This window comes from Jatropha curcas, chromosome 3 (assembly GCF_041381405.1).
Source record: "Jatropha curcas cultivar XTBG-Jc1 chromosome 3, XTBG_Jcur_1.0, whole genome shotgun sequence".
Lineage (NCBI taxonomy): Eukaryota > Viridiplantae > Streptophyta > Magnoliopsida > Malpighiales > Euphorbiaceae > Jatropha > Jatropha curcas.
Window position 1 is genome coordinate 22,078,634 of NC_143153.1, and position 23,448 is coordinate 22,102,081.

Sequence of the window (23,448 nt, forward strand, 5' to 3'; positions counted from 1 at the left end):
TCAACTTTTAAAATTCTAAATTAAGTTGTTGGACTGATTTTTTTAAAATCAAGTTTATTGATAACTGAATTAATCAATATGCAGTCTAGAGCTAACCTCCTCTCATTTCAATTTATTTATCGTAGGTTTTATTAAAAAATCTTTTTTTGATAGGAAATAATTTTTATATTATAGAGTTGAACAAGAAAATATTAAAATTTTATATTATAGATGATTCCATTAAAAAATTAATTTGACCCCATTAAATTCTAATATTTTTTTTACATATTATCTATATTACTTCATAAACGTATCACAAATTATTTTTTTATAAATATATAATTATATTATACAAGAAATTATTTTTAAGTCTATATTTTTCAATTATGTGTTATTAAACTCGTAAAATTTTCGATTCAAGAATGCTTTTATTAAACAATTTTAGAATTATATCAATGATTAATTCTACAAAAAAATTAAAGATTAGCCTGGAAATATTAATTATAGTATAGAAAAGATTGAAAATTGATTTTCATAAACTATATAATTCTCAAAAAAAAAAAAAAAAAATCAAGAACTATATATATTTGACTCCATTAACTTAAAATTCTAAATACATATCCATGCATACCGATGAAGTGCTTCCTTTGAGTTGTTTTGATCCATCAAAAAGTAAGCATGCATAAGTAAAACGGTTCCTGATACAGATCGCCATCCATTTTCAATATATTCTTCAAATGACGGTGTAGATTTGTTGTGGGCCCACTTTGCTTCTTGCAAAAATGCTTTGCATAAATCACCCCACTGAAGGAGTTCATAAACAATATAATAATTAATATTAGCTACGTAATTAACTTTAATTCATAATTAATTAAAAACAAAATTGAACTTACTAATACGACCCTAGCCAATTAACAAGTACTCTTGCAAATCAACAAGGAACATCTAGCGGAAAGCATGCAATCTCGGAAGTACCCGACAATCCCTTTAACCCCCAAGTACTCTTGAAGAGAGAAAGCAAGGAATTTAGAACAAGAATCAGAAACTTACCTTCAAGTACTCTTGAAAACAATTCTGAAATTCTTGGTGCAATTAATCTTGTAGAACTCACAAGCTTAACTACTAAGGATATTTTGGTTCTATGAAGAACACAATCTATTCTTGAAAGAACAAGAAGAAAACGTTTTGTTTTTTTTTTTTTTCAATTCAATCGTGGCTGTTGTGCAACTCTTACAACAATATAAGTAACCTAAGCTAACCCTAATGTGGCCCAAATGGGCTTAATTAAATACAAGTCCAAGCTAACTACTTAAAACAATCCTGACTTAAACATTAACTAACTTAGGCTGGCCCTACTCTAGAAAATAAGCCCAACCAACCTTACACTTAATTAATTAAGTCCACTAAAAGAATTTAAACAAAATAGGGCAAATGGGCCGAAGGCCCTACACAACCCATACTTAAGCTCATAATAAGATAACAACCTCCTAAATTTGCCTAAGTATAGAATCATGTAAAATGCATCAAATGGCAGCCTCATTGCACGCCTCAAGCATCATAACAAGCTTTGGTGCTTCTTCAAGTTCAATCTCACATCTTGCATAATTATGATCTTGAAGCTCCAGTGTGATTTGTTCTTGAGCAAATGCATTCAAGGCTGTTCGTAGCTTGGTTGCACGAGCTCTTGTGATTGGCCCCACGGGTAGAGCTAGAGGATCCTTCACCTTGCTTCCTTGATCCGTATCATTCCCTCCCTCCTCAAAAAGATTTGTCCTCAAATCTGAATCATAATCAAATGGAGAAAGGTCAGAAACATTAAAGGTAGCAGACACGCCATACTCACCTGGTAGATCAATCTTGTACGCATTGTCATTGATCCTCTCCAACACTTGAAAAGGCCCATCACCTCGGGCCGCAAGCTTTCCTTTCCTTTGGTTTGGAAATCTTTCCTTCCTCATGTGCACCCAAACCCAATCTCCAGGTTGAAATATCACACGCCTCCTTCCCTTGTTGGCACGGTCAGCATAGCTTTTGTTCTTCATGTCTATATGAGCCCGAGCTTTAGCATGTATCTCCCGGATCAATTCAGCCTTCTTTTCACCATCTAAGTTAGCAATTTCACTTAAAGGCAAAGGAGATAAATCAAGTACAGTTAAAGGATTAAAACCATACACAAGCTCAAATGGACTATAACCACTAGAAGAATGTATAGACCTATTATAAGCAAATTCAATGAAAGGTAAACAATCCTCCCAGGTTTTCAGATTCTTACCAACCACCGCTCTAAGTAAAGTACCTAGAGTTCTGTTAACTACCTCAGTCTGTCCATCCGTTTGGGGATGACAAGTAGTAGAGTACAGCAACTTTGTACCAAGCTTACCCCATAAAACACGCCAAAAGTGAGAAAGGAATTTGGCATCACGGTCTGAGACTATGGTGCGTGGCACCCCATGCAATCTCACAACCTCCCTGAAAAACAACTCAGCAATATGGACAGCATCATCACTCTTATGGCATGCAATGAAATGTGCCATCTTACTAAACCTGTCCACAACAACAAAAATACTATCCCTACCACGCTTTGTTCTGGGCAATCCAAGTACAAAATCCATAGAAACATCAGTCCAAGGCAAAGTAGGTACAGGTAAAGGCATATAAAGGCCATGAGGCATAGATTTAGACTTAGCTTGCTTACATGCTATGCACACACCACACAGTTTCTCTACATCCCTACGCATATGTGGCCAAAAGAAATGTTCAGCAAGTATATCATATGTTTTAAGAACACCAAAATGCCCCATAAGTCCTCCACAATGCGATTCTAATACAAGCAATTCACGCATAGAACATTTGGGTATACAAAGTTTATTTCCCTTAAATAAAAACCCCTCATGCCTAAAGAACTTATTAAATGCCCCATGTTCACATGCACTCCAAATAAGACCGAAGTCATCATCATCAACATACAAGGATTTTATATGCTCAAATCCTAACAACTTAGCATTAAGAGTAGTAATTAAAGCATACCTCCTAGAAAGTGCATCAGCCACAATATTTTCTTTCCCTTGCTTGTATTTAATCACAAAAGGAAACTGTTCAATGAATTCAACCCACTTACCATGTCTCTTGTTCAACTTACCTTGTCCCTTGAGGTGCTTTAAAGACTCATGGTCAGTGTGTATGACAAATTCTTTGGGTAGAAGGTAATGTTGCCATACCTCCAATGCTCTCACTAGAGCATATAGCTCCTTGTCATAGGTTGAATAATTGAGTTGCGCTCCATTGAGTTTCTCGCTGAAATAGGCAATAGGCTTTCTCTCCTGCATCAACACTGCACCAATACCTACACCAGAAGCGTCACACTCAATCTCAAATGTTTTATCAAAGTCAGGTAAAACTAAAATAGGAGCAGAACAAAGAATGGATTTTAAAGTATCAAATGCCCTTTGTTGCGCTTCCCCCCATTTGAACCCAACTTCCTTCTTTACCACCTCTGTGAGTGGGGCTGCTATAGTAGAGAAGTCCTTCACAAACCTCCGGTAGAAGCTTGCCAAGCCATGGAAACTCCTCACCTCAGATATAGATTTAGGAGTTGGCCATTCTCGAATTGCTTTAACCTTCTCCTCATCGACTTCAATCCCCTGTGCACTCACAACAAAACCAAGAAAAACAAGCCTATCTATGCAAAAAGTGCATTTCTGTAGTTTAGCATATAACTTTTCAGCTCTCAAAGTTATCAATACTAACCTAACATGCTCAATATGCTCATCAATAGATTGGCTATAAATCAGTATATCATCAAAATAAACCACAACAAATTTGCCTAGAAAAGCACGTAAGATATGGTTCATTAATCTCATGAAAGTACTAGGTGCATTTGTTAGTCCAAATGGCATAACCATCCACTCATATAAACCATATTTAGTCTTAAAGGCAGTTTTCCATTCATCACCTAACTTCATTCTAATTTGATGATATCCACTCATTAAATCAATTTTCGAAAAGTATTTACTACCATGCAGTTCATCTAACATATCATCTAGCCTAGGAATTGGATGGCGATACTTAACTGTGATTTTGTTGACAGCTCGGCAGTCAACACACATCCTCCAAGAACCGTCCTTCTTAGGCACAAGTAATACAGGCACTGCACATGGGCTCATACTCTCCCTCACAAATCCCTTAGACAACAGGTCATCAACTTGGCGCTGCAACTCCTTAGTCTCCATGGGGTTGCTCCTATACGCTGGCCTATTAGGAATTGTGGCTCCGGGCACGAAGTCAATCCGATGCTCAATGCCTCTTAGGGGTGGTAGTCCGCTAGGCATTTCATCAGGAAACACATCAGAAAACTCCTGCAACAAAGAAACAAAACTAGGAGGCAAAGAAGACATGTCAATGTCAGTCAAATTAAGCAAAGTTTCCTTAAACCGAATCATTAAGATTGGTCTACCCTCACCAACACTGCTACGGATCTCTCTCTCTCTTACATACATGTTTTGTTTCTTTCTTCCCTCTCTTGGTGTTTCACTCACCAATGGGCCATTCAATTTTTTCTTTTCACTCTTGGCCTCTTTATCCCTTTTTTCTTTTTCTTTATTTTCTCCCTCCCCCTGAATACAATTCTGCCCCTCACTTTCTAATATCCTCTTTTGGTCCAAATAGACCTCTTGTGGTGTTAAAGGAGCTAGAACCACATTTTTACCCAAATAGGCTAGGGAGAACCGGTTGGTGTACCCGTCATGCTGGACTCGCCTGTCAAATTGCCATGGGCGGCCTAGAAGAATATGCCCAGCTAGCATAGGTACTACATCACAAGTGACCTCATCCTTGTACCTTCCAATGGAAAATGGCACCTTCACCTGCTTGTTTACTCTTACAGAACCCATATCATTTAGCCATTGAAGCTTATATGGCCTTGGGTGCTGCACACATGTCAAACCCAATTTCTGCACCATGCTCAAACTAGCTACATTAGTGCAACTTCCACTATCAATAATCAAAAGACATACCTTGTCAAGTACCAAGCACCTAGTATGGAAAATATTCTCTCTTTGTACTAAGCTCTCCTCTTGAACTTGCAAGTTGAGAACTCGCCTAGTAACTAGTAATTGTCCCATCTCAGGTTGTAAAACTTCATCATCAACCTCATCATCATCATGGCAGTCTTCAAGTGGTGGCATTGGGTTTTCTTCATCCTCAGATTCAGAATAGGTGTATCCATCCCTAATCACTATTACTCTCTTATTAGGGCATTGAGAAGATATATGGCCCTTCCCAAGACACTTGAAACATTTGATGTCTCTACTAGGAGTATTGGAACTTGAACCCTTTGAATAAGTTGGCACATTAGGCGTGAATGCCTTAGGCACTGAATCTGTCCCCTTTTGTGTAGAGCTTTGAAACTCCTTTTTCTCCTCCCTTTTAGGCCATCTAGCACCCCAAGAATTGCTGTTGTTGTTGGCAGCCCTATATGATGTGGTGCTCTTCCCTTTTCTCTGCTTCTCTAACTTCATAGCCATATTCAGCATCTCCTCCATGGAATCATACTTGTACATCTCTAATGCATCAGCTATGTCTTTATTAAGGCCACCTAGGAATCTAGCCATGGTCACCTCCTCATTTTCCTCAATGTGTGCTCTAGCCATGCACATCTCCATATCCTTATGATAGTCTTCTACTGATTTGGCTCCTTGGACGAGTCTATGAAGCTTCTGATGCAACTCCCTGAAATAATGCTCAGGAAGAAAACGTTTTCTCATTACCTCCTTCATGTCTTCCCAATTGTGGATAGGTCGTCTTCCCACTTTTCTTCGACTCTGATTAAGTTGATCCCACCAAAATAGAGCATAGTCTTGGAACTCTAAGGCTGCAATTTTCACCTTTTTTTCTTCAGTATACCTGTTGCATTCAAAGATCATCTCGACCTTCCTCTCCCATTCCAAGTATTCGTCTGCATTGTTTCGGCCTTTGAAAGGTGGCACCTTGAGTTTGATGTTACCCAAGTTACCATCTAATGGTGTGTCAACCTCTTCGTCATCCTCTCCATAGTAAGTTTCATTTCTGTAAACACGGCCTCTACCAATCCCTCTTCCTCTTCCTCTATTATTTCTACCTCCTCTTGCCCACATAGGCTCTCTATGCCATTCATCATCCTCTTCTTCATACTCTTCATGCCAAGGTTGTCTAGAGTGCTCTTTGGAAGTGGTTGCACCCCTCCTTGTGGCATTAGGGTCATGTCTTTCTGTCCTTTGTTCCTGAAGTTCCAGTCTATCATTAAAACTCTCCATAAGCCTAGTGATTCGTCCCATCTCTCCAGAGAAGGCATCTAGAAAGGCTTGTAGTTTTGGATCTTCAACTTTGAGAGGGCTGTCATTCTTATCTCTAGATGAATCAGACATCCTGAAATAGAATACAAACACAAAACTAAAGGAAATGGTTAGTTTATCACTCCCTCACGTGTTTCTCTCTTTATTTGGCTTTTTTCACAATATGTGGGTTTCACTCCAGCCTTTTACCACTCTTTCCACTTGAATAATTGCACTTCAGAATCCCAAAGTTGCTACAAAAGTCAAGAGAAAGTTAGGAAAACAAAGAATATAATTAAGTAATGCACAAACTCTATCAAGAAATCACAATGTTTGAATGGCAATACAAGAATAAGAAAGGTGTATTGCTAGAAATCAATAAACTAAAGTGTAGGAACAAGCAAATAACACTTTAGCAATGTTAAATGAAGCAAAGATAGCACACAAACAAGAAATTGAAACTAGAATTTAAAAGACGATTTAGGGATATAGTGTATGAATTTAGTTCACTACAAAGCAAACCAAATATGGACCTAATTAATTCTACCCAATCAAAGCAAGCAAACAAAGAAAACCCAAAAAAAAATTTTTTTTTTTAAGGTACTGTAGCAAGTTTGCTTCTGAGTTCCTGTAGCAAGTTACTGTAGCAAACGTTTTAAGGTACTGTAGCAAGTTTGCTTCTGAGTTACTGTAGCAAGTTACTGTAGCACACGTTTTTGATTTATATCCTCACTTAACCTACAAATGTGACCCAATTTAGGTAGGGTAAGGGCTAAACAAGGTATAAGTGGATGGTTTGTGTCTCCCAATTCAATTTAGGTAGGTAATGACTTAGTCCAACAATGACTTTTGTGTCTCCCAATTCAAATTTTTTTTTTTTTTTTTTTTTTTTTTAGGTAGGTAATGTCTTTAACAACCAATTCAGATCCAGATTTTTTTTTTTTTATCAAGAAATAAGCAAACAACAAGAATATTCAAAGATAGATCTTGAATTAGTCAAAAGGGTAACTAGAAAATGATGCAAACAATAAGAAGATACAAAGAGAAAACTAGATTCAAGAAGATTTAACAAGAAAATTCTAGATCCAAGAAGATCTAATGAGAAATTGTCTAGACCCAACAAGATCTAAAGAGATAATGTCTAGATCGAACAATATTTAAAGAATTTTTTTTTTTTTTTTTTAAGTCCCTAACCCTAGGATAGATTGAAATCCACAACCACAGTGCTCTGATACCAGATAATACGACCCTAGCCAATTAACAAGTACTCTTGCAAATCAACAAGGAACATCTAGCGGAAAGCATGCAATCTCGGAAGTACCCGACAATCCCTTTAACCCCCAAGTACTCTTGAAGAGAGAAAGCAAGGAATTTAGAACAAGAATCAGAAACTTACCTTCAAGTACTCTTGAAAACAATTCTGAAATTCTTGGTGCAATTAATCTTGTAGAACTCACAAGCTTAACTACTAAGGATATTTTGGTTCTATGAAGAACACAATCTATTCTTGAAAGAACAAGAAGAAAACGTTTTGTTTTTTTTTTTTTTTCAATTCAATCGTGGCTGTTGTGCAACTCTTACAACAATATAAGTAACCTAAGCTAACCCTAATGTGGCCCAAATGGGCTTAATTAAATACAAGTCCAAGCTAACTACTTAAAACAATCCTGACTTAAACATTAACTAACTTAGGCTGGCCCTACTCTAGAAAATAAGCCCAACCAACCTTACACTTAATTAATTAAGTCCACTAAAAGAATTTAAACAAAATAGGGCAAATGGGCCGAAGGCCCTACACAACCCATACTTAAGCTCATAATAAGATAACAACCTCCTAAATTTGCCTAAGTATAGAATCATGTAAAATGCATCAAATGGCAGCCTCATTGCACGCCTCAAGCATCATAACAAGCTTTGGTGCTTCTTCAAGTTCAATCTCACATCTTGCATAATTATGATCTTGAAGCTCCAGTGTGATTTGTTCTTGAGCAAATGCATTCAAGGCTGTTCGTAGCTTGGTTGCACGAGCTCTTGTGATTGGCCCCACGGGTAGAGCTAGAGGATCCTTCACCTTGCTTCCTTGATCCGTATCACTTACTGCTTTGGCCAGGTGAGGAATAATAATTTCTCCATTGTCCTTGAGAGCATCGTAAGCCATGTCATTGACTGTATTATATAGAGCAAGGAAACTTAACTTCATATAATATGGAAGATCTTTCATAGCATTGACATCCCATCTAAAGAAATAATTCAATATTTGTATCTGATTAGTATAATTTAATTAATGCTGTTCTTTTTATCAGGAAAAAGATTTAATTTTAATAAAGATGAATTTGGAATAAATTTGGCTAATCCAAAGACTAATCCAAGCCGATGTGCCTCCTTTTTTTCGATCATAAAATAGAAAGCCAAGCAATAAGTTATTGAAATGTGAATTTAATCATAACCCTACACTTTCAGCAATAATTATACCACTCGCCAAAATAAAATATCTTTATAGGATTTAATCATAAACCTATACTATCACATCTCATTTTAACGAGGGATATAGTTATTATTGAAATGTAAAAATGCACAGTCATGATGGGTTCCCGCAAAGTTCAAAAGGGACGACAAAGATAATCGCCTAAAGTACAAGTTCAAATTTATACATTAAGTCATCTAACAATATATGATATATTAGAAATGGTAGGTAGACAAACGTCTCAATAGCTTCTGTAAATAGCTGCAATTCATCCAAAGTGCCGTAAATATCATACACATCATCAATGGTGGTAATGAATGAAGTCACTGTTGTTAATCCTTTACGACATCTGCTAAATTGTGGCTCAAACACCATTCCAACGGTCCAAAAGAAGCACTCCATGACTCTGTCTCTACAAAACCTCAAAATTTTTGCTAGTTCCAAATTTTTGCTAGTTCCAAATTGTTACAGACAGAAAACCTCAATATATAGATTTAATGCCTTAGCTAATGTATTATCTCAAGTTCAGTTTATCATATAAAGAGGGGAAGAAACTCATTTGCAGATTCCTTAGTAAGAAAAAGGATAACAGCTACAATATTTTTTTTTGCATAGTTATAAAAATTGCATCTGATATACTTCTAGTTTTTTTGTTTTATATTTTTTGTTTGTCTGTAATTTCTTTTCTCTTGGATTATCTATTGGGTGTGAGTTTAGGTTTTTACTCAACTTTCCAGGATAGGATGGGGTATATTGGGGAAAGCCGGATAGTGTAGTAACTTGGTTGGTTGAGTTTTTTTTGAAATAAATAAAATGTATGGAACAATAATTTTCATATTTTTCAACTATCTAATAAGTGTTAGTATTCAATATAATGATTTTTTGCAAATTGAAGTATTTAATTGAAACAATTTTTTAAATTGAAGTGTTCAATAGGTCAAAGTCAATGTTAGAGGTACTACACGATTTTTTACGTAAAGTACATGGATCAATTTATGGATTGAGCCTGCACAAATCTATACTATATATAAATACGAGAATCTGAAGAATAAGGGATCACTTATAATAACCTTAATAAAAGTTTAGAAATTCTAAAATATCCTTAGTTATTGGATAATTGATAATAGTTTGAATTTTTAATAATTGATAAATTAGAGTTTTTTTTTTAATACTTTTTATAAATCGATTAAAAAGTATATTATTATATTATTTTAATATATTATACTAATTAAATTTTCAATCATTGATTATTTATGATATTAATTGTTTCAAAAATATACTATTATTTTTAATTTTAAAATAAATTTTTAAATGAAAAAAATATGAAATATCTACAAAAAAAACATTATAATATAATACACTATAATATAATATATATCAACTTTTAAAGTTTTGAATAACAATACAGATGCTATAGGGCTCTAAAAATGAAATCTAATAAATGTTTTAGGGTTTATTAGTTTTTTTTTTTTAACTTAGGATTTATTAGTTCATTTAATAAATGTTTTAAAATTTCATCTAATAAATTTTAGTAAATATTTATTAGTTCATCTAATCTATTCTATCTTATTTATTTATTTTAACTTATCCAAAAAATATGTATTTAATTTATGTAAAAATATGTATTTAATTGTAATATAAATAAATAATAATATATTACAATTACTTAATATAAGTGTATGTGTGTTTATTATTATGTTATTCCTCTTTTAATCGTATAAAAATGAATGCAATGCTAAAATCCAATTCATCAATAGTTGATTGTTTCTATTCAAATGCTTTTATGCTTTTTTTTTTAAAAAAAAAGAAATCGAATAATTAAGTCTAACCTTATCATTTTAAAACAAATAAAGTCTAATTTTATAATTAATAATATTTTTTCATTTTATCATCTATAATGATTTTAGTAAATATACTTGGCTTCTAATATTGTCATATCATATTAAAACTAATTTAAAAAAATATTATTCGCTTATACTAAGAATTAATATTTAAAAAAATCAAAAATCATATTGCATATTCCATTTCATTTGATTCGATTTAGAATTAATTTTATTTTAGTTTATAATAGAAAACATTTTTTTCCTCAACTTTTAGAATTCTAAATTATGTTTCGGTATAAATAATTTCAAAAATTTTATGATATTATATTGAATTCTCATATTTCAAAATTATCATATTGAGTACAAAAATTCATTTTAACTGAATTCTACATTTTAATTTTATTTATATGAAATAAGATTTAAAATGGCTTAATGAGAAGGAAAATTACTTATTAGTCTCCGAGATTTTAAAAAAAATTAACTACATTGTCCCTATAGTTTGATTAAATAATTTATTTTGTCCTTAACCTTTGCCTCCATAAAACAATATTCTTCTATCAAATTATTAGATGAGGGAGTCAATAAAAAAAGAGAAACTTTATTATTTTCTTGATGGTTTGTTAGATTACTATCAGTTTGCTATTCACCTGTTCTTTCAGAGTTGAATAGTTAGATATGGTTTTGACAGGTCGCTTGGGTTGGGATTCCAACTGCACCAGCTTGGCTTCCAACAGATATGCTTATCAAGGTATTGCTGTTAAAAGCCTTATCCTTTGTTATATTGTCTAAAAAATTTTTTCCAATTAATTACTTTTAATTGGTTGCAGTCGGAGAAGCTGAATTACCAGAGATTATAAGCTTCAAGTTCACAGAGTCTCAAAGTTGCTTGATTTAGCATTAGCATTAACTGCTTAGATATGTACAATGTTATCTGCTTAATCGTTCTATGAGTTTTCTCTGTATATGTTCCTTTAGATAAACTTTTCACTGTGCTGAAAGGAAAACTCCTTGATGCTTAGTGAGATAACAATTGGAAGGAAAGAAGCGAAAATGGATAGAGACAGAAAGGAAACAATCTCAAGGAAACTAAAATGTCCCATTTTGATGGATATGTGATGTCGAAATATATCCTGTGGTGAAAGGACGATTTGTGTTCTGTTAGAAGATATAATCAACGGAAAACATAGATTAAAATACTATTTGGTTAGCAAAAAACAGAGAGTAAATATTCCACAGTGGATGTAGAATTGTATTATATGCATATCAAATGGGGCAAATGCAAATAGATAATAATACATACAAATTGAATTGCAGAAAACAGAACCTCTTGCGACAGTATAATAATTGTTCTATTCTGAAATCTCACTTCAAGTTTACATCTTGAGAACGTTTAGAGTAGTTTAGCAGCTTTTGTACAAGCGGGTCATCAGGCTTGTTCATAACTAAATTTATTACCAACTCTGTGGTGGTGGCATCTGCAGAAAAACCCTTGCCAACCATTTCATCAATAAGTTGTGTTGCCATGGATGAATCGTTGTGCCGGAGATATCCTTGGATAATCACGTTATAAGAGCAACTATCTGGGAAGCAACCATCCCCTTCCATTTTCCTGAACAGCTTGAATGCTTCATCTAGTAATCCTTCTTTACAAAGTCCATTGATCATTGTACTGTATGTGTAAACGTCAGGGCGCAAGCCTTCTATGGAAAGTCTAGAAACCAGTTCCTTCGCATCTTTAATTTTTCCAGCTTTGAACATACCATCAATTAGGATATTATAGACAATAATATCAGGCTTCAATGAGTTTTTCTGCATTTCATGAAATAGGGACAACGCCACATCTAGACTCTGATGCTTACAGAAGCCATCTATCAAAATATTGTAGGTTACCACATCTGGAGAATGGCCACTAGCACACAAGTCCTTGAAAAACTTATATGCAGCCTGAGGGCTCTTTGTGTTAGACAAGCCATGTATAAGAGAATTATAAGTGACATGGTCAGGAATCAATCCTTTGCGTGGCATTTCATCAAGAAGCCTCATTGCCTCATCTATCCTTTTTCTCCTACAGTAACAGTCAATCATGATACTGTAGGTAACAACATCAGGTGTACAACCCTTGCTTAGCATCATGCCAAAAATTTCCCTAGCTTGATCCATTTTGTTGAGTAGACAATATCCATTTATCAAAGAGTTGTAAGTCACAACATTAGGCTTTATTCCTCTTTGAATCATGCATTTGACTATACCATGAGCCTTTGCAACCCTTCCTTCCTTACAAAGCCCATCGACCAATATGTTGAAGGTAATTAAATTTGGTGTGATGTTCACTTCCAACATTTCATTGAGCTGCATAGAAGCTTCTTCCCATCGGCCTGAATTGCACAGACCATAGATTAAAGAGCTGTAAGTCACAACATCAGGCTTCATTCCTCTCTGAATCATCCATTTGACTATACCATGAGCCTTTGCAACCCTTCCTTCCTTACAAAGTCCATCGACCAATATGTTGAAGGTAATTATATTTGGTGCGATGTTCGCTTCCAACATTTCATTGAGCTGCATAGAAGATTCGTCCCATCGGCCTGAATTGCACAGACCATAGATTAAAGAGGTATAAGTCACAACATCAGGCTTCATTCCTCTCTGAATCATCAATTTGACAATACCACAAGCCTTTGCAACCCTTCCTTCCTTACAAAGCCCATCGACCAATATATTTAAGGTAATTAAATCTGGAGTGATATTTGCTTCTGACATTTCATTGAGCTGCATAAAAGATTCTTTCCATCGGCCTGAATTGCACAGACCATAGATTAAAGAGTTGTAAGTCACAAGATCAGGCTTTATTCCTCTTTGAATCATCCATTTGACTATACCATGAGCCTTTGCAGCCCTTCCTTCCTTACAAAGACCATCAACCAATATAGTGAATGTAATTAGATCTGGCATGATGTTGGCTTTCAACATTTTGTTAAGCAGCAAAAAAGCTTCCTTCAATCGGCTTGACGTACACAGACCATTGATTAAAGAGTTGTAAGTCACAATGCTCGGAGAGATACCTTCACTCTTCATTTTCAAGAAGAGCTCCAATGCCTCAGTAACCAATCTATCCTTACAAAGGCTGTCAATGATAGCATTATATGACACCACATCAGGCTCACAACCTTCCTCGACCATTCTTTTCAGAATACCAAAGGCCACATTGGTTTTCCTAATTTTACACAGAGCGTTGACAATCACGTTATAGGTATAGACATCAGGTTGATAGCCTTTTGCAACCATCTCATCAAATAATTCCACAGCTTCATCAAATCTATCCTCACTACAAAGCCCGTTAATCAAGGTATTAAGCGTTATAATGGTAGGCTGAAAACCAAGTTTCAAGATTTTCCCCAAAAGAGAGAACCCAAAATCCACGCGGTCCAGATGGCAAAAGCAATTAGTCAAAATATTTATGCAATAAATATCGAGTGAAATTCCAAACAATTCCATCTGTTTGTAAAGAGAAATTACAGTCTCATAACGTTTCATTCGAACAAGTGCAGATAATGATTTATTAAATTCGACAATAGATGGTGAGGGATTACTATGAAGCATCAACTGGAAAGAAGCCAAAGCATCATCAATGTTATCGAATGAATAAGATTTGCTTTTACCTCTCGCTTGTGTATTGGTAGAAGTACTATAAGAAACGGAATCAAAAAAACCCATTAGCCGATGAAGCCGAAAATTAGAAAGGCATCTGCTGGTAGTTGAGAGCATCTTGGATAATATTATGAAAATAAAGCGAAAGACCCAATCTTGTATAGAGTTTTTGAGAGAAATTTGATAATGGCGAGAAGGGATTTGGTCTGATTTAGTGTCCCCCGTTGATGTCTAGCGGAAGAGAGAAGATAAGCTACGGGCTTTTGTGGAGGGCTGACATGAGCTTTAGAATTAGAGAGCAGAAAATAGCGTCAACATTAAATTCAAATTCTTTATTAGTGGAGTATTAACTTACCGAACTGAAGAAATTATAAATTTCTTTTTTTTTTCTTTTCCTTTCTTTTTTGAATTTTAATGATTTTAATGTTTTTCTGTTAAAAGTGACATAAGTTGAAAACAATTGATAGACGCAAGAATTTGTAATATTTGAAAATATATTGTAATAGTTGAACGATGGAATCATATAAAAAAAGAACAACCACAAACTCTATTTATATTATATATAAATGTGAAAATAGAAGAGAAGAATAATAAGATTTTCGATAGTGTCCTTCATAAAATTTAAAATTTGCTAAATATTTGATTATATTTTTTATATTAAGAAATTTGAAAATTTTTATATTTTATTTTTTAAATATTTGATTATATTTTAATTATAATTTAAAATATTTATTTCGACGAGAAATAAAAGATATGTATTTTTTATTAATTTTTTTCTTTATATTTGTATGATTTGATTGGACATATTTTTTTAAAAATAAATTTTCAAATAAAATATACACGATATTTTATTTAGGAGAGAGATAAGAAAAAATATATATTATTTTTATTAATATTTAAAAATACATTATTAAAAACAGAAAAAGATATTAAAAGTGAAATACATTAAGAATTATAATGTACATTTATTTTTTTAAAAAAAAAAAAAGAAAACGTCCATTATTAAAAAAGTTCAGCAGACATTTTTTATAGGGTTAAAAGGTTCATTCTGTTAAGGAAAATCATTTATACTCAAAAAGATAATATTCAGTTAAAGGTTTAAAGTTTACGTTCATTCACTTTCTTTCTTTTCATTTTCATATTAAAGCCAAGATAATATTCAAATAAGATCATTTTATTAAAGACGATTTTAAATCTTAAAATTATAATAAAATCAATAAGAAAACATATATAGTTTATTAAAAGATGGATTATCTTTTTTGGACGGAGGGAGTAATAAATTTTTTTTACTGCTAGGTAAAAGAAAAGAAAGCAGAATGTGATTTGAATTAATAATGGAAATCATTTTGACTACAATAACAGTATTACTTATTGAATACATGAAATAAAAGAGTATATGCATATACATAAAAATTTTTGAAACCCCAAAAAGTAACCCAAATAGGAATATATAGTTCCTTTTTTTTTTTTTTTGAATTTCCTAAACACTATTTTGTTTTAAGTCAAACAGATTTAGGATATAAAAGAAAAAAAATAAGAAGAAAATTAAAATTATCTAATATTCAATAGGCCATTTATTTATTGTAAGAGAGATATAAATATCTTACAAAACTAAAATGATAGTAATTACAAATTATTCAGTAAGGAAAAAGAAAATAAAAAATTATTTTTAAGAATAAAACTTTTTCAAAACTCTTCTCTCAGTTTTGATTTTTCTGTTCGGGTTGAGCGTTTGGTTTCAGTGGAGGTATTTGGCTTCTTTGGTCTGATAGGGGTTTTACAATTGTTGTCATTCATACTCATGCTCAATTCATGGTTTGTAGAGTTGCATCTGGGGCTAGTACGTTGTGGAATATAGTTTTTGCTTATGGCAGTCCCTTTATGGCTCTTCAAAAATTTCTTTAGCGGGATTTAATCTTGAGTCAGATTGATAATTTTGAGGAATGCCTTCTTCTTGGTGATTTCAATGCAATTACTTCCAGTGAAGAGCAATATGGGTATGCGTCTAACTTGCAGGCTAGCTATCGTGACTTCTATGACTAGATTTTTGGGTAGGCTTTACTCGATTTGGGCTTTTCTGGTGTTCTGTTCACATGGACACGTGGTAACTCTGTTTCTATTTCTAAGAGTGCTTGTCTTGATAGAGCACTGTGCTCGATTCTATGGTGGACTAGATTCCCTAATGCTACAGTTATTCATCCTCCACAACTTCATCGGGATCATATCCCTTTGGTCCTATTCTTGACATGGAATCAACCTTCTTGTCCTTCTCCTTCTCGATTCCAGGCGACTTGGACCACCCATAGCTCTTCTCCAGACTTTGTGCGGCAGAATGGGATAAATCTTTGTTGGATTAAGGGTCAAATTCTAATATAGGAATTTTGATGATTAAAAAAAACAAATAAATTGAATCTATATTATTTGTGCTAATAATATTTTTATGCAGAACACATATGGAAAGTAATAAATGAATAAGGCAAGTCCTACAAATCCGAAGTGTATGAAGACATTCGAAGACCCTAGTGGTTAGATTTTAGGATTCATTGTAGGATAGAGAGGAAATTCAATTATAAGCACAATAACAAACTTTTTCTCTCATCAAAATTGTTTTTTGAAAAATAGATTCTTCAAAATAAATCTTTTCGTCAAAAAGTTATTTTCGAAATTCCTTTAAAAGAAATCGAAATGTTCAAAATACCTCTCTAACGATTTTGGTAATAATAAATCTTATGCACTTCAGTTTCGGAAATAAAATCCTCTTTGAAGATCTAAGAATTTTAATTTATCTTCTTAGCTAAAACGAAGGAAGATCTTATTTTTTCGTTTTAGTGCATAGAATCTTTTCGAACATTTTTTTTTTCAAATAATTGCTTTCGAAAGTTTTTATGTTTAAAGGAAAGAAAGATCGTCCCCTATTTTCTTTCCAAAAGGATAAAACGATTTTTTGGTAACTAAGATTTCCGTATCTTCTAAATAAGGAAAGCAAATATTCTGATTTGAAAAAGAAATATCCACTTTTAAAAAATGAGAGTCACAGACCACTCTATAAAAAGACGTTTTCAGTCTTTGAAAAGCGTGGAAGAAAGACTTTTCGTTTTAAGAGTATTCATTTATTAATCATATCTTTTACCTCTCAAAACTTACTCTCTACCTCCTTATTTCTTTTCATCTTGATACATTTTGTTTTATCTTTAAAAGAGAAAGAAATTTTATAACAACTTCTTTTGAAAAAGAGTTCTGTTTTCTAAACGATTTTCTAATCTGAAAAACTGTTTTTCCTGTGCTTATATTTGCATTTCTATCTATCTATTTAGATTCTGTAATCTTTAGTAGACAGGTTTTTATTTGATAAACATTTATGTAATCGCTTAGGTGAGAAGCTATTGTGAAAGAGGTTATCAAGCGACCTTTTCCGTGAGAGAGATTCTAATGTCTTGAATTGAGTTTCTGTACTCTGCCAAAAACAGAAAGGGTTGAGGTTAACTAGAATCTTTGGAAAATCTAGTGGGATAAAAGGTAGATCTAGGTGCTGATCTATTGCCTTGTATTGTTGGTTTGTCTCTTACCCTTGAAAAGAGATAACATAGTTGAGGATCTCAAGATGAGTCTTGGGGAGTGGATGTAGGCGAGTTAGTGTCGAACCACTATAAATCACTGTGTTGATCTTTTTAATTTCTAAAGTTTTGCTTGATGCTATTTTACTCACACTTCTGTTTATATTCTAAAAATGCTAAAGTTGTTAATGGTTTTGATGTTCTAAAACTGAAATAAGTCTTATCTTCTCTGAACATTAGAACTCTAGAATTCTAATCAGTAAATATATCAAGTTCTAAACGGTTCTTCTATTTTCAGTATATTTCGCTATTTGGGTTTCTAATTAGTTTTCTAAACTTGATTGAAGCTTTGTGATGCAGTTCAGATTTCAATAACTGTCTCTCATTTAGTCTTTTATGATTTTCTAAACTTTATGAGGAAGTTCTAATTACAATAGCTTTCCGTCATAAACCAGTTCTAATATTGAATAAGACATTGTGAAACAGTTCTAACTAATAGCTGCACTTCGCATAATTTTTTTTTAACATTGTGAGGAAGTTCTAATCCATAATTTATTCTCACAAGTTCTTTATTTTTCCGCTGCACTTAGAATTATGTATTTTGTTCTTAAAGCTAAAATTTTTATTTTTAGAAAACCCAATTCACCTCCCTCTTAGGTTGTGCCATACATATACGGGACCCACAATCTGGTATTAGAGCCTTGGCTCTTGATTTACCGAAGCTTAACCGCTTAAGAGATAAGATCCCATGGCAACCTCACTTGCTCTTACTTCGTTAGAAGGTCAATCTGTTTCTAGACCTCCTTTGTTCAATGGTTCTAATTACTCTTATTGGAAAATTAGAATGGAAAATTTCATGAAATCAATAGATATAAACTATTGGAGGAATGTTATTACTGGTCCTCGTATTCCCATGAAAATTGTAGAAAATGAGAGTATTAGAAAAATAGAAGAAGAATATACAAATACTAATTGGAATGATATTGCTATAAATGCAAAAGCTATTAATATTCTTCATTGTGCTTTAGACGCAATAGAATACAACAAAGTGTCTGGATGTAAATCTGCTACAGAAGTTTGCGAAAAACTTAGAGTTACCTATGACGGTACAGATAGAGTAAAGGAATCCAGAATAAATATCCTTTGGAGAGAATATGAAATGTTTAGTATGAAAGAAGGAGAAACTATTGCAGAGTTAAATTCTAGATTCACTAATATAGTTAATCCTTTGAGAACTCTCGGTAAGGAAATTTCAGAAGATGAGCTTGTTACAAAAATCCTTAGAATTCTACCTAAAAAATGGGATTCTATAGGAACTGTCATGAATTACGAAGAGACTCCCATCACTTATGATTATCTTATAGGAGCTCTTGTTTCGGAAGAAATGAAATCTTCTTTGACTGTAGAAGATAAAAAAAAAAAAGAAAGGACTAGCTTTGAAAGTAGTTTCTAGTGAAGAAAGTTCTTCCGATCTTGATAGTGATCATTTAGCACTTGTTGCTAAAAGATTCAAGAAGTTCTATAGAAAGAGTGGAAGGCCATAGAAAAAGTTTATCAAAAAGAACTTTCCACCTAAAAATAGTAACTTACCTAAGAAAGAACCTTCTGAGGTGGTTTGTTATGAATGCAACAAACCCGGACATATCAAACCCAATTGTCCTAAATTGAAAAAGAAGTCAATGAAAGAGAAGCCGAAGCAGGCATTCGTAGTTGCTTGGAGTGATTCAGATAATTCTAATTTTGAAAGCCACAATGATCAAGAAGAAATAGCTAATATTTGTTTAATGGTTACTATCGATACTGACTCCAAAGAAATCAGCACTCTAACTTCACCACAGAAAGATGAAATAGATGCAACAGTCTAGAAGCATGAAGAAAGCACTGTAAGTATTTATGAACCTGAATCAGAAAATGATCTTCCAGATACTTACAATAATCTTTGCAATGAGTTTGAAAAGCTTGTTAGAAAGCATAAAGTTCTAAAGAAAGATTTCAGAAAATTAAAATCTGAAAGTAATCATTTAAAAGATGCTTTTTATCAAAAAGTTATATGCAAAGATCTTATCATAGAGATCAAAGATCTTAAAAATTATAATAATAGATTTTCTGAAAATCTGACACATCTTGAAGAAAAATGTAAAAATCTGAATTCTGAAAGTGAATCTTTGAAAACTGAGGTTAGAATTCTAAAATCAATTTCAGAATCCTGTTCTAAAGAAAAGACAAGTTCTAGCTATGATAGCATTTCTAAACTGAATCGTGTTTCTAATAAGAAAAATGCAGTTTCTAATGTTGTGACTTTAGAATATCAAAGTTTCAACAGAAAGAAAAATTATAGTAAGCTAAATGCACTTGTTACCACTAACCCTCCAGGACCCAATATGAGTTGGGTAGCTAAATCTGCTTGATCTTTTCAGGTGTGCCTAAGGAGTGAGCTGAAAACAGAAATGTGGTACATGGACAGTGCTTGCTCTAGGCATATGACTGGTGATAGAAAGAAGTTCACCATATTAGAAAAGAAAAAGGGAGGTACAGTAAGCTTTGGAGACAAAGCAAAAGAGAATACAAAATGAGAAAGGATACAGCATCTTGGCAATTAGAAGCGATCATGGAGGAGAATTTGAAAATCAGAAATTTGATGCTTTTTGAAACAAGTCAGGAATCTTCCATAACTTCTCAGCACCTAGAACACCTCAACAAAATAGAGTAGTGGAACGCAAGAATTGAACACTTCAAGAAATGGCCAGAACCATGCTAAGTGATTCTAAACTACCGAAGTATTTCTGGGCAGAAGCAGTTAAGACTGCCTGTTATATTCTAAAGGGTTTTGATTCTAATCATGAAAAGCAGAATGAACAATCAAAACAACTAGAACAGCCAGAAAGTGAGCAGAACACTGATAATCAGGCTGAACCAGAAGTTGAACATGAAGATCAGAATATAGTTGAAAGTCAAATGCCAGAAACAGAAAATGAAAATTCTCAATTACCTAAAGAATGGCGATTTCATAAGTGTCATCCCCAAGAAGACATTATGGATAATCCCTTAGAAAGGATGATGACTAGAGCTCAATATAAAAGATATTTTGGTAATGTTGCTTTCGTTTCTCAATTACAACCTAAAAATTTAGAAGATGCTCAAAATGATGAAAGTTGGATTCTTGCTACGCAAGAAGAGCTAAATCAATTTGAGATAAACCAAGTTTGGAAACTTGTTTCTAGACATAAAAACTATTCTGTTATTGGAACAAAATGGGTGTTTAGAAATAAGCTTGATGAACAAGGTAACGTTGTGAGAAATAAAGCAAGATTAGTGGCTCAAGGGTACAACCAAGAGGAAGGCATCGATTTTGATGAGACCTTTGCCCTGGTTGCTAGACTTGAGGCCATTAGAATGCTTTGTGCATTTGCACGTTTTAAAAACTTCATGTTGTATCAAATAGATGTGAAGAGTGCTTTTCTAAATGAAGAAGTGTATGTAGAACAACCTCCTGGTTTTGAAATTTTTGATAAACCTAATCATGTTTACAAACTCACTAAAGCTCTTTATGGTTTGAAGCAAGCTCCTAAAGCTTGGTATGAAAGATTAAGTAAGTTTCTATTAGAAAATGGTTTTTCAAGGGAAAAGTTGATACAACACTATGTATCAAAAATAAAGCACATGACATTCTAGTTGTACAAATTTATGTTGATGACATAATCTTTGGATCTATTAATAATCTTCTTTGTAAGGAATTTTCTAAGATTATGCAGGGTGAGTTCGAAATGAGTATGATGGGAGAATTAAACTTCTTCCTTGGACTTCAAATCAAACAATGTGAAAATGAAATTTTCATAAGTCAGGAAAAATATACTAGAGAATTGTTGAAACAATTCAAAATGGAAAATGCCAAGGTATGTGGTACACCAATGAGTCCATCCTCAAAATTAGAAAAAGATGAAAAAGGTAAGGATGTGGATATTAAATTGTTTAGAAGTATGATTGGTTTTTTACTATATCTAACGGCAAGTAGACCAGACATACACTTTAGTGTTTGTCTATGTGCTAGATTTCAATCGTGTCCCAAAGAATCTCATTTAATTGCTATAAAAGAATTTTAAGATATCTTTGTGGAACTTCTAATCTGGGTCTATGGTACTCTAAAGGCGATACATTTGATCTTGTTGGGTATAGTGATTCTGATTTTGCAGGAAGTAGAATAGATAGAAAACGCACGTTTGGAACTTGCCAATTTCTAGGCAGCGCCCTTGTATCATGGTTTTGCAAGAAACAGACATCCGTTGCTCTCTCTACTGCAGAAGCTGAATATGTTGCTGCTAGAAGCTGTGTTGCACAAGTTCTATAGATCAAACAACAGTTGGCAGACTATGGACTGAAATTAGAAAAAGTGCCAATTAAGTGTGACAACATAAGTGCCATCAATTTATCTAAAAATCCAGTTCAGCATTCTAGAACCAAGCACATAGAACTCAGACATCACTTCATACATGATCATGTACAAAAAGGTGACATAGTGATTGAGTTCATTCCTACAGAAAAACAATTGGCAGATATCTTTACTAAACCTTTGAATGAAAGCCAATTCTGCTTAATTAGAAGACAACTCGGTATGTTAGTTCTGAACTCTTAACTTTAGAACTATGTAAGTATGTTCTAAACTGTTTTCTGTATTCAAAAGTAAAAGACCTCTATGTTCTAATACTTTATTCTGTATATGTGTGAAAAATATTTCTGTCTAAAAAGAAATGCGTATTGCTCTGATGTGACTTTCTAATGTCATTATCAGAATCTTGCTTTAGACCAAATTCAAAAACAGTCAATTTATTGTGTTTGTTTTATTATGTTTTGCATCCTTAGTTTTGGCGGTTTTATTTTTATTTATTTGTCGATTTGAATTTCTCTAAAAACTGTCTTTTATTTTCTTTTTATTTTTTTCCTAAAATCTATTTCGCTACTTAAACGTTCTTGTCTCTCTATTAACTGCTCTATATTTCTCTCTTGCTCTCTTGCTAACAAAACCCTAAGTTTGTTCTTTTGCATCGAAAACCTCAACAATGGCCGAATCAAGTTTCTCCTCCTCGTCCGACTCTTTAACTGAACAAGAACTCCAATTCCTAAAAAGACTATCAAAGAAATATGAGCAAAAGGAGTCAAAACAGAAAAAGCCAGATGAGGAACCAAAGGAAGAAAAAGTGGAAACTGCTACTTCTAAGAAACAAGTAGCTAGGGCTCGCGACAAAGGTAAATCTGTCCTTTCACCATATCCTCTCATGCGTTCATATGTCATTGACTGGAAATTTTTTGGTAGTGATGAGTTTAATTTCAAGGAACTCTTTGAGTTTCAAGTTTTGATGGATTTTCTATCATTAAACAGCCTATGTTATGAGAGTTTAGTCAAAGAGTTTTACGGTTCTCTTAAGGTTAGTGGAACAGAGTTGATTTCTGTAAAGCTTAAGGGTGAATTCAAAGCATTTTCTTATGCTGACTTGAGCAAAATTTTTAATTTACCAAATACTGGGTCTAGGGTAACGAAGATTAAGGATATTTCTAGGGTTAGTGAGTACAAAAAGAAAGAGTTTGTGAAGAAAATTGTCAAAGGGGGTTCTGCAGACAAACAAGGCACTATTGAATGCTCAAATTTGACGGACAGCATGAAATGGCTATACAAACTG

General features: G+C 33.4%; 2 protein-coding genes across 2 annotated transcripts; both read right to left on the reverse strand.

The window, feature by feature from the left end:
- Window positions 1–588: 588 nt before the first annotated feature.
- On the reverse strand, window positions 589–11,472 carry LOC149497705 (putative terpene synthase 12). The gene is made up of 4 exons (XM_089719260.1): window positions 11,420–11,472; window positions 8,990–9,202; window positions 8,386–8,524; window positions 589–783 (listed from the first exon to the last, which is right to left on the reverse strand). Exons 1-4 carry the CDS (start codon window positions 11,470–11,472, stop codon window positions 589–591), a joined length of 600 nt encoding a protein of 199 aa, XP_089575386.1.
- A 301-nt stretch (window positions 11,473–11,773) lies between these two features.
- On the reverse strand, window positions 11,774–14,531 carry LOC119369088 (uncharacterized). Its single transcript, XM_089719840.1, has one exon. The coding sequence runs from the start codon at window positions 14,337–14,339 to the stop codon at window positions 11,937–11,939; it is 2,403 nt and encodes an 800-aa protein (XP_089575966.1). The 5' UTR covers window positions 14,340–14,531; the 3' UTR covers window positions 11,774–11,936.
- Between the last annotated feature and the right edge of the window lie 8,917 nt (window positions 14,532–23,448).

Excerpts from the sequence above, each read along its gene's own strand:
- LOC149497705 (XM_089719260.1), bottom strand. The coding sequence starts at position 11,472 with ATGCTAAATCAAGCAACTTTGAGACTCTGTGAACTTGAAGCTTATAAT. Across the intron at positions 9,203-11,419 it reads CTTGAAGCTTATAATCTCTG|CAAAAATTTGGAACTAGCAA; the intron begins GTAATTCAGCTT and ends ATTTGGAACTAG. Across the intron at positions 8,525-8,989 it reads TTTACAGAAGCTATTGAGAC|ATGGGATGTCAATGCTATGA; the intron begins GTTTGTCTACCT and ends TTATTTCTTTAG.
- LOC119369088 (XM_089719840.1), bottom strand. The coding sequence starts at position 14,339 with ATGCTCTCAACTACCAGCAGATGCCTTTCTAATTTTCGGCTTCATCGG.